Source organism: Palaemon carinicauda, chromosome 39, assembly GCF_036898095.1.
Source record: "Palaemon carinicauda isolate YSFRI2023 chromosome 39, ASM3689809v2, whole genome shotgun sequence".
Lineage (NCBI taxonomy): Eukaryota > Metazoa > Arthropoda > Malacostraca > Decapoda > Palaemonidae > Palaemon > Palaemon carinicauda.
In genome coordinates, this window is record NC_090763.1 from 60,939,241 (window position 1) to 60,951,450 (window position 12,210).

Below are 12,210 nucleotides of genomic sequence, written 5' to 3' on the forward strand. Positions count from 1 at the left end.
CACCCACATACTCAATATGACATTCTTTCTTATCCTGCACACACCATCCTTGAATAATGAATAAGGCCCTTCTCTCTCTCTCTCTCTCTCTCTCTCTCTCTCTCTCTCTCTCTCTCTCTCTCTCTCTCTCTCTCTATATATATATATATATATATATATATATATATATATATATATATATACTGTATAAACTTTCTTCGCTTGTAGCAATACTGTCTTCTTCCTTATGTCCCTGCCTCTACAGTATATATAGGTTGTTGCATATTTTCTCCCTCACGTCAGGTATGAGAAGTTGATTCATTCTTAATTGCATATCTCGTTGAAATAGGCCTAAAAATGTGTAGCCACCTTTCATAGTTCAGCAGATGGGGCAGTAGGTTTAAAGGTTTTCTTTTGTCAGAGTAATAAGAGTTCGTTTATTCATAAACACAAATGCCTTATTTAGGCCTAAGCGAAGCTGAACTACAATTCATATGAATTCGCCAAATGGATTTTTTTTTTTTTTTACGTATGAGTATTCTATTCCATTGAACCTTACCTTGCAAGTTTAAAATGATAAGCCTGTTCTACAGTACTCTTTAATAATAATAATAATAATAATAATAATAATAATAATAATAATAATAATAATAATAAAAATAATAAAATTACTGATAATAATAGGGTTATCTTCAGAATTGGCTGGATGGTACTAGGGAATCTGGGGCTGAACCCCAGAGTACGTAAGGATGTATTCAACAAATTATAGATTAGGCTTTGTAGCTTTTCTTTGGTTTATTATTTCTTTAGACTTAATTTATTTGCTTTTTCAGTTTAACGTCGTATCTGTGGGACCATTTCAACCAAACTTTTACTTAATTTAAATTTTCAATTCTTTTCTTCGGTTTATTATTTCTTTAGGCTTAATTTATTTGCTTTTTCAGTTTTCCATTGTATCTGCGGGACCATTTCTACCAACTTTTACTTAATTTAAATTTTCAATTCATGCCCCTTGTATCAAAATCCAGAACAATGTAATTTCAAATGTCAAATTGATAAGTAAAATTGTAAGAATAAAACGCTTGATTTTTTTTAAAGAATAAATAAAAGTAAAATTTCAGAGAATTGCTGGTAAGTGAATCTGGGTAGTAGCAGGTTAAAGAATATCGGAATATTAATAATGAACAAACATCAAAACCCTATATTAATTCCATTAAAGAAACGAAAAAAATAAATAAAGGTAAAAACGAAATTAGTTCGCTGAATATTTCGATATTTAGGTCGACGATGCATCAAATGCTTCAGTCTTTAGTGAGCTATTGGAATTATATCAATCAGTTATTAACGTTGATTGTGCAGCCCGTGGCCTGCTCCTTCGGTGCAGTTCGTTCTTAGGCCTACCTGCCTGCCTAGGCATACGCTGGACTTAGTTTTAAGTGATCGAATGAATAATCTATCAGAAAATAATGTGGAAGAGAAGTTCACTATTTCTCCAGTGTCGAAGGTTATAATAGGTTACCTTTACAGAAACACGCAGTGCTAAAGAAAATAAGCTTTAGATTTCAATTTTATCGAAAATTTATTGAAGTTACAAAGAAAATAAATGATATTATTGATATTTCTTGCGGTCATGGCAACCAATGTTTATTAGGCTCTATATGAGTTGATTGCCATATAACTGTATATAATAGGATGAATAAAAATGAATGTGGAAAAATGTGCACTTTGATGGAAAAGACTATAACGGTTAAGGATAGATATCCTTGGTTCGATGGGGGAAACTTAAGAGAAAAAGAGAAAACGATGTAAAGAAAGTGGGGTCGGTTAAAAAAAGTGCATGGGTGGAATACAAAACCGTAGTGTCAATATCCCATTAAGAAAGAAAAATAAATATTAATATAAGAAAACTCTAGAAAGCAACAACAGACATGAATAAGTTATATCGTCTCCCAAATGGTGTAATAGGGAAAAAAAATAAAAAAAGACTCTTGGATAAGTATAGCGATCAAGGATTTCTTATTCTTTAAAAACAACAGAAAATATAATTGGGTCTTTTACACATATACCATATCAGATTGGGGCTATACCAGACACACAGGTTAAGAATAACGAAATTTAATAATATAACAAATGATGATGTCATCAGGATTATTTTTTTGGGGGTAAAGATAATTTGTGCAATTGATTCTATACCGCTATCCTGAGTAATTTTATTAGAAAACTTTTCTAGTCTTGACATAATTACAAGAATAGTAAATACTAATATTGATGAGTAAGCTTTCTAAGTCTGAAAAAGAAATCGTTATAGTTACACTGGTTCTGAAAAAAATGCTCTCGATTATCTGGAGTTTTAAGTTCATACAGACCTATTTCGAATCTATCCTTTGCTTCAAAAGTGCGAGAATATGTAATTCTTGAACATCTAATTAGTCACGTAGACAGAATCGATTATATTTTACGGAAATTGTGGACGAAAACAAGTGTGGTATCGACATTCCTGGATTTTAAGTGTTGCTTTTAATACAGTTGTGCAGGAACTGTTTTTTAATGATTTACTGTCCAATTAAACAGATGGGTGCCCCAGGGAAGTGTACTAGGCCCAATCTTATTTTGTATCTATACAATAGGTTTATTAAAAGAACCTCAGAGGCATGAAGTGAAGTTTTATTTGCAGATGATACACAATTTTACATCTCCATACATTGATGATACTTGCCTGTGTTAAGGATTAATGACAGTTGAACAACTAACTCAAAGAAAGGTGATTGGAAGGAAAACAGCTGAAGAAACTTGGGTGACATCCAAATAGATATTAATAACAACCTGGTCCCGACATCATTATTAGAATATCACTTGACTGTAATTTGTTTGTTTCCAAATAAAGCAGTAAGAATCGCCGGATATCTATCACCCTTAGAGACTCGTGTCTACACGATTCTTTGGCTGCACGGTGTGTAGCAATTCTCTCAGATATTTTGGACGTCCGGTTCTGATAACTTGATGCGTTATTGCTCACATCTTATACTCTATTCTAGCTTTAATAGGCAGCATGTTTAATTCAATTAGTATAGGAGTGATCCTTCCTTTCTCGGAGGGGGTCATCTTTTATCAGTTTCTTTCTCTTTATTATGTTTTGTAATTTCCTTAGTTGGACTTTTGATTAAATTGTAGTAGATGGAGTTGCAGTAGTCAATCCTTGTAATAACATGGTTCATCACAAGTTTCTTTACCCAATGTTCCTTCTGATACTTGTTTATGAAAGCAATGTTTATGAGATGATATCATGTGGTCTTTACATTATTTATTTGAGCATTGGGAGACAAATTACCCCTAGATATCGAGACTGAGTTGTTAATATTTAGTTGGATGTCGCCCAAGTTTGTTAAGCTGTTTTTTCCTTCCAATCCCCATAAACCAAAGTTTTATTTCCATTTAGTTTTAGTTGTTTAACTGTCATCCATTCCCTAACACTGGTAAGAAACTAGTTTAAAGTTTCAGTGGTATCATCAATATCATTAATGGAGAAGTAAACGGATTTTGAGCGAAGCGAAAAATCTATTTTTGGGTGAGATAGCCATGACGTCCTGAAGGAATCTTCCATGAGGACGTCATGGCTTGAGCCCAAAAAAGTTTTGTATTATCTGCAAATAGTTTAAACTTCCCTTCATACCTATGTAGTATTTTTGGTAGACCGATAGTATAGATAGAGAATAAGATTGTGCATAGGATTTCCTTGTGTGATAGAACCAGGAAAACAGCCATTAAAGTAAGTGAGTAAAACTTGAAAGAGTTAAGTGACATAAAAAATCAACAAACAATATGATAAATGGGAGTTCAGATATAAAAATAATAAAAAGGAAAGATATAATTATTAATATTGCTATGGTTTGTACAGATCTCTTGCATAATCTAAAAAAAAAAAACAGTTACATTGTGGATATTGAATTATAATTTCGAAACACAAATGCTTAATTTCAATCTTATTTTCTCTCTGGCTAGATTGAGGTTTGAATTACCTCAGTCTAGCAATTTTTATTAATGTTGTTTATTCATATATACCATATTGAAAGAATCTTAATAGAAATATTTTCATTCCCTCCAATCCTGGTGTTACTAAAAGTTGATGGGAGCTATTATCCGCGAATCCAGCCCGTTCAGAGAAATTGCATAGTAAATGGCAATAATTTAAATGACGTGTTGAGATCATGTTTAGTTTTGTTAGGCGACTGGAATGACTGTGGTAATTAGCTCCTGTGTCCAGATTGTCTCATACGCTGGATTGCATTCAACGCATTCTTGTCATCGTCAATGTGCAAATAGGCAATTCTTTTTAGCGAGGCAGATTTGCACCGACTCGCAGGGGTACCCTTTTTAGCTCGGAAAAGTTTCCTGATCGTTGATTGGTTGGACAAGATAATTCTAACCAATCAAATACCAAGAAACATCTTCCGAGCTAAAAGGGCACCGCTGCGAGTCGGTGCAACCCTCAGATTTGCACCGACTCGCAGGGGTACCCTTTTTAGCTCGGAAAAGTTTCCTGATCGTTGATTGGTTGGACAAGATAATTCTAACCAATCAAATACCAGGAAACATCTTCCGAGCTAAAAGGGCACCGCTGCGAGTCGGTGCAACCCTCAGATTTGCACCGACTCGCAGGGGTACCCTTTTAGCTCGGAAAAGTTTCCTGATCGTTGATTGGTTGGACAAGATGATTCTAACCAATCAAATACCAGGAAACATCCTCCGAGCTAAAAGGGCACCGCTGCGAGTCGGTGCAACCCTCAGATTTGCACCGACTCGCTGGGGTACCCTTTTAGCTCAGAAAAGTTTCCTGATCGTTGATTGGTTGGACAAGATAATTCTAACCAATCAAATACCAGGAAACATCTTCCGAGCTAAAAGGGCACCGCTGCGAGTCGGTGCAAATGCACCTCATTAAAAAAAAATTAGTATAGTACGTGTATTTACGATTGTTTGGTTTGAAAGTGAGACCTTGGGAGTTTAAAAGTAGGGGATGCTGGGGAGCAAGAGCCCGTGCTTATATTTTAATAAAAAAAATAAACAATGAGTAGGGTATTTAAATTGTGAATCAGTAGTGGCATTGTGATTATGAAATTACTTTCAATTTGTTATTTTTATCATTTCATTTTTACGTATGTGACTTTCACAATTCTGGATGGCAAAGTATACACTTGACAGAGAAAGTGTTATGCAGTATATACTTTTAACTTGAGCAGGAGTAATGCATTGGCTGATAATTATATGACTTCCAATTGAAAGGTAGTCTCAAATTTATATTTTTAACGTTATTTCTCAATTTAAACTACATGCAAGCCATTGCCAATGAAGCTTTTGTTAACTTAGTATATAATAATTACGTTTGATAATAACACGTTGGTCGAAATGATTCATAAGGGAATTTGATCATATTGGAAATTTAATAAAAATGCAATAATACTGTATTTAAAATTTACTAGAACATTAAACAATATTTACATTTAGCGAACACAGAAAATCTGAAAAGGATAAGGGAGTAATTTTTTTCTGTTCCTTTTTTTTTTTATTTTGCAAATCAGTTCAGGTCTAAACTTGCTACTTAAGAAAGTGAAAGGCTGCATAAAACTGGGTCACACATGGTACAGACTAGATTATTAATTTTTACATATATGGGAGGGTGGGCTGTGGCACCCTAGCAGTACCAACTGAACTCGGTTGAGTCCCTTGTTAGGCTGGAGGAACGTAGAGAGTAGAGGTCCCCTTTTTGTTTTGTTTCATTTGTTGATGTCGGCTACCCCCCAAAATTGGTATATGTATGTATATATGGGATTACAGAATTAACTGAACTGCTATAATACACAAGTCCCTTGTCAAAAGCAGAGCAGTTGCAACCCAACAGTTGACTGCAGTTTGACTACGCGTGTAACAATTTGTAAATGGATGATCAACAAAGCTGTTTGGAGATGAATGTTTTATCTTATCCCAAAGACGCTGTATATTGCTGACCTTTTGTCCTTGTTTTAAGGACTTTGTGAGTGTGTGTCTTCCTTGAGTACTGACATTGGGAGGTAATTTCAGCATCTTGTTAACTGTGACTGGAAAATATGTTGATTACAAGTTGACTATGGTGTCTGTTGGTTATGGGATCAGGCAATATATATATATATTTTTTTTTTTTTGAAATTTTACGACTGCTTCCACTGGAATTAATTTAATGGGGGTGTATAATTTTACTGTTGTGAAGTGGGAATGTATATAGGTACATATGACTTTTATGGGTGCTTTGGAGAAAAGTTGTTTGTATTTCGTCCTAATATTGTGTATGTAATGCTTTTTTGGGCTAAATTAGATCTTTTTCAGTATGGAAAACCATGGTTGCTGGAATGCCAGTTTGTACTATAGTGCCAAATCAAGTTATCAATCTGTTTCGCCTAATAAGTTAAGCCAATAGTCTGTGGAATGTATCTGAAGCCACTTGCTTTATCTCTCCTTCCCCCTCTACATCAGAAGTTTCTCAAGTTGCTGTTAGAATTTATTAGTTTTCCTTGTCTGCTATAGTCCATTTCTTTTAGCGAGTCATATTTGCACCGACTTGCAACGGTGCCCTTTTAGCTTGGAAAAGTTTCCTGGTCGCTGATTGGTTAGAATTATCTTGTCCAACCAATCAGCGATCAGGAAACTTTTCCGAGATAAAAGGGCACCGCTGCGAGTAGGTGCAAATATGACTCGCTAAAAGAAATGGACTATAGTTAGTTGACTCATTTCAATAATGCCTAGAGAGTGATAGATCTTGTATTTCAGTATATGTAGCCTGTCCTAAGGAATACATGATATTTGCCTAAATGCCTCATACATTTTATCATTCAAGTTTTCATCCTATTTTTTTTATTTTGGTTTTAATGAACATAACAGCAATAATAATTTATGAGTTTGAAAATTACAGATATCTATATGAAGAGTGATCACTTACGAGGATTTTTCTTCTCATCGCCTCAGGTTGGAAGTGAGGAGCGTGACTCTGGCACCGAGTCTGATGACGAACAACCTTACGAGGAGCCCGAGCCTGGTATGTGGTGGTGCCTGTCAACTGTGAAAGTGATTCCCTGCAACCATCATTCCCTGCAACCATGACCCTGCACCAAGAATCCTTCTGCAACATTTCTCCTGGCCATGAGCACAACATCTTTCTTCCTCTGTGAGGTGATCAGGATTTCTGGGCCTTTGTTAGATCATCAGTAATGCCCATTGTTCTGGGTTACCCAGCAGGATAATGAGCCTTATTGCGATTGTAACTCAGGAGATAAATACCTGATTATTTCACAATTGTTGTTTTATTTTATTTTCGGGATTGACTGATAACCTGTGCATTGTCAGGAGATGCATGAGATCTAGCTGCTTATGAGTAAGTTATTAACTTAATTAACTTAATTGACATAACTTGACTTTTTTTAAAGTGCAGAGGCACACTTAATGGGAAAATCACACTTTGGGGATGGCATAGTGCTTACTAAAATGTTATAAAAGATTTAACCCCACTCCTTGTCTTTATCAACTGATTCAGATATCAGCCAGGCATCAGTCATCAAAGTTACATTTGAATCATGCCTATCGTGTATGTGTGAGTGAATACAGACACAGGCATACTGTACTTTTATTTCTTTTTTTCATTTACTGTTACGTTACCTACTTTTAATCCAGCTTTATGTACTGAATGTTTTGTTCCTGGTAACTTAACTTACCAATGTGTTTTTATATGTTAGCTAGTGAATGTTGTATGTGTAGAAAGCGTAAGAAAAGTGTTTTCCAAGATGTTTATAGCTTTCTAGAACCTCCTCCTTAGTTTCCCCTGTTTTGTCCTTGTTGACTCTTAGTTAAGTGTAGCTGGTGAATTAGATGGTTAAATAGTTTATTTGCTTTGCAAAAGAGAATTTTGCATGCATTCACCAAAATGCTATAAAACAGGCTGTTAATGTTTCTAATCCTAGTTCCATATGTACACAAGACTAGACTTACAGGTACAGTAAATTTTATTGTGCAGTATATGAATCTTGAAGTAGAAATAGCTAATAGATGCTTAAACCCTTGCCTTTCGGTTGTTGATATCTGTCCTTATACAGTTCTGTACTGTAAAACTGATTCTCTCTCTGTTAAAAGCCTCTTCTTGGTTTTGTTAATTAGGCTATTTATATAATGATTTTGTTAAAGCATTGGTTCTATAACAAAGAAAAAAAAAGTTTCTTCATTCAGATTCATTAATTAAATATATGCTTTAGTTTGTGTCCTGAATGATCCCAGGTTTACCAATCTTTATCTGGTAAACAGAAAGTTTTATAATCTTTATCTGGTAAACAGAAAGTAGTTTATAATGCACAAGTACAATCTGGATTCCCAGGTTTGTATCGGTCTTTCCTCTCACATTTCTTGTCGGCTACAAATAAGGCCGTAAGATCTGAGGGGAGGGGTAAAGGTTACTCATTAGTCATATGTAGGACTGAATTGCTGTCTAGGTTGCAAACTTAAGTGCCAAATGTTCCAAAATGTTTATGATTGCCTTTAGAGTCCAAGAGAGTAATTGGGTACTACAAGAGTTAATAATATTTAGTAACAATAGTTTATAAATGACTGGGTTAAAACCGAATTTTGTGGAGTAAGTGCCCAGATTGCTATTCAATGAGCTCCTTTTTGGACAGTAAGCTTCTGGGATTGTTGGCAAACCCCTCTTGCTGTGGCTAAAGCAGAGCACGCATATTCATCATGCTGGAAGATGGATTTTATCTTAAACTTGTATGATGACACCAATGAAAAGGTTTAGACATGCCTTTTGCCGCAACATTATATCTATCCGTCAAGGTTGTTAAGCCATCATCATCATTTCTCTTTATGAGGTTAAGCTGAGCAGAATGACAGAAGTTTGAAGCCCAGAACTGTCATAAAGGATCCAGGATAGGCATTCCCAACAGATGCCAAAGTAGCTTGCAAATTTCTTATCTCCACAACCACTCTTGACAGTAGGATTTGCCTTTTTTTGCTGAGACTATTAGCTGTCATGATACATTTTCTGTGCCCAGACTATTTGATGATTCTTACATTTTTGTCAATGCGCGCAAAGTTCTCTTTGAGCGAGTGTCTTACTATTTTCCCAGGCATGTGATTTTCTTTTGAGTTTCCAAATACAGTATCAAACTTCCTGTCCTTCCCACCCAAAAGCCAAGAAAATGCCTGAGCGTTAAGGAAATGTTCTTTATTTCTAGGGAATTGATGTGCTATCCTCTGTTCTATAACATTCAAAACCCAGTTAGCTGCAGGTGTAGTAGGTGTGCGGTCATACCTAGACTCGTCACTTCAATAAATCTCAGAATCTCTACTTGGGGAGGGACCCTTATCAGGAATTGACTGAAAGTTTGCAACCATTCAAGGACCTTAAACCTCTTTTTAAGCTGTCACTTGGTAGTCATGTGGCATGACTTTAAAAGCTGAAGTTGGAGACTTACCCTGAATCGGTCTTTCCAGTGACACCAGCTGCTTAATCGTGGTTTGTTAATGATTTGCTAGTTGATCTTGAGTTCTCTAGAAGCTCTCAATCATGGATGATAATGTTTTGGTTCAGTCTTCTGTCAGATGAACTAGCTTCTTTTCATATGAATGACGACGTCCAGATAAGTATACTCTCGTTAAAGCTACCAAGTTTAATTTACGAAACTGGGGTCAGGCTACAACACAGTACACAGTACAATATTGGAAACTTCAAGACATTTCGGTCCTACTCAAAACAAAAGTATTGATCTTGCTGGATTATAAATGAGTTAAGGCATAAGATTAGGCCTTTTTCAGTTACCAAAATACTAAAAGTCTCAAATACTTCAGTTAACTAACTGCAAAGAAAATTAACTCTTCTCTCCAAGAGTTTCCAGCACCCAAGGTTCTTCTCCATCTCTTGGTATGATCTCCAGAATTCTTGAGAGCAATAAGAATTCTTCCAACTTTTTATACATGAAAATTCTCCATAGACAATTTCCCTTTTTTGCAGTCAACTTGTAGAGCATGGAGGAAGAAAATAACCTCTCTATCTGATTCTCAGGAAAGAAAAAATTGACTTTATTAATCAGATATTCTCAGCATTGACTACTGCTGTAAAGAATGAGAAGGGATATCGATGTTAAAGTTCACCACACGGGTCATAGTTGAACTGAACTTCATGATACATTGATCAAATTCTTTGAGAGAAGGGACAGGTACAAATGATGAGTGTCTTGCAGGTCCTTGGTGTCTTCAGTGGAGCAGTAGGATGAAATTATCCTTTATAGGCCATATTCCTCATCTTTATTGTTATACTGGCTATGAGGCATATGACTACTGAATATGGTCGTGGAAACTGGAAACATGTGCAGCCCCATATCTTTATAAAATCTTTGAATTCATTGAATTCATTAGTATGGTAGCAAGGAGTGAGGGGTATTATGGTATGGCTGTAATTCTTGTTGATTCCTTGGTCTTTTGTCCTCCTGTATACAGTTTCAGTGATGTCTTGAAGGTCCATAACTGTGGAATGATTAACCCCTTTGTGAGGTTCTTTATTGTTTGCATCGGTCTTTAGTTTGGTAGTTAAATCTTCATCCTGGATTTAAGAGACTGTCCTGTCCCAAAAAATCTCACACATCCAAATTAACACTAAAAAGGAAAGAGGTTTCATCTTGTAAAGCCATTGAAGGATCCTGTGCATCTTCTTCTATGTTCTCAACAAGCTATAACTAGGCTGTCCCAAAGCATAAAATCTTACCTTCTTAGCAAGTGATGTAGAGATCTAAAGTGTGTTGAATGTCTGTGACATATACCAGAACTATAGTGCCATTTTATTGGATTTTCCTTCAAAGCAAGTTTAATGATTTGTTAGGTTAACCCCAAATTCAATTCCAAAACTAGTGCAATGCAATTTACAGTAGTTGCAATTGATACATAATTTGTTAAAATGCTAAAACTATAGCTGATCATGTGTGCAACAAGCATCTTTAGAGTGGAAGGTTCGTGATCTTGCTTCCCATCCTGGATCTTAGGGGCTAGACTAATCTCTGGCATTAACTTCTCTTCCTTACTTGTCTTTGAGAAGCTATTGACAAAACATCACTCAAAGAAGAATGTGAGATGTGTCGCCAACACATTATTCAAAGGAGATTATGAGATGTTGTGTAGCAACCTTGCTATCATCACACCCTGTGACTTTGCAGCAGCAAACAAGTAGATAATAGAGAGCTTCCCTTTGGTCGTAAGAACAGGTCAAAGATGAAACCATGTCTGGTGAAGAGTCTCTACTCAGTTTTTTCACAGATGTTGACAGGATGGAAAAGTCTTTTTTGGCCGATTCAGTTATTGTTGATCCTTTCTAGAGGGAGAATAGTCAAGATACTGGTCCTGCAAGGGATTTATGTACATCATTGGAATCTTAAGATAGGCACCACATACTCCAAGCCTTTGTGAAAGCCAGACTACAAACTAGGGAACAGACAGTTACTTCCAGTATACCTTTTTAGATGTTTTGCCAAAATATGTTAAAAAAAATTCAGATACAGTAATATGGGAGTTATAGAAATTGGGTGGTAATCAGTAGGGCCAGAGCTACCACAAACATATTAACTTAATGGAGCAAACACTAATTCTCCAGCAATTGCAAAAAGAACAACTTACGGAAAATAACAGACAATTTAGGAGCTAAGAAATCAGCTCTTTATATAAAACAAAGGAAAAATACCATTTGGGTTTACACCTTCATAAACATCAAAGGCATCAAGAATGTTTTGATATTATGCAAAGCTAAACTAGTTAGTTTAGCTTCAGGAAAACAGCAAAACAAGTACATTATGCTCACCCTTTACTGTCCCACAAAAACATGATGGGAAAATGGGATCTTGGAGAACCAGAGGTCCCCCATTACTAATAAACTAAACAAATGCCAGCCAGTCATGATTTCACTGGAAATAAAGGATCTGTCCTTAAAAGTATTTTGTTAGATGATGCAAAAAGGGGGAACTTTTTTGCAAAACACTGGATTCATAAATTGAAATACAGTACCATTCCAAAAGAAATACATTCTTGGAGATTTTGGATAAACCAATTGCTCACTGATAGTTATATACTTTATTGGCAATGTGATGAAATGACTGTAGCAATAATTGAACAATGCCAGTAAAAAGCAATTTCATCATATAATCACTTATAAAAAGCAATGAAGTGAAAAAGAGT

At 35.6% G+C, this 12,210-nt stretch overlaps 1 protein-coding gene across 6 annotated transcripts in view; it reads left to right on the forward strand.

Annotated features, from left to right (window-relative positions):
• Nucleotides 1-12,210, forward strand: part of LOC137631216 (IQ motif and SEC7 domain-containing protein 2-like) — a 374,957-nt gene that overhangs the window by 339,825 nt on the left and 22,922 nt on the right. For 3 of the 6 annotated variants that reach the window (XM_068362970.1, XM_068362971.1, XM_068362969.1), the window contains exon 2: nt 6,973-7,378. In XM_068362970.1, the coding sequence (XP_068219071.1) occupies nt 7,375-7,378 (4 nt within the window). In that variant the 5' untranslated portion in view covers nt 6,973-7,374. The remainder of the gene's footprint in view (nt 1-6,972; nt 7,379-12,210) is intronic. The other 3 variants (XM_068362974.1, XM_068362968.1, XM_068362972.1) reach the window with 2 other exon arrangements.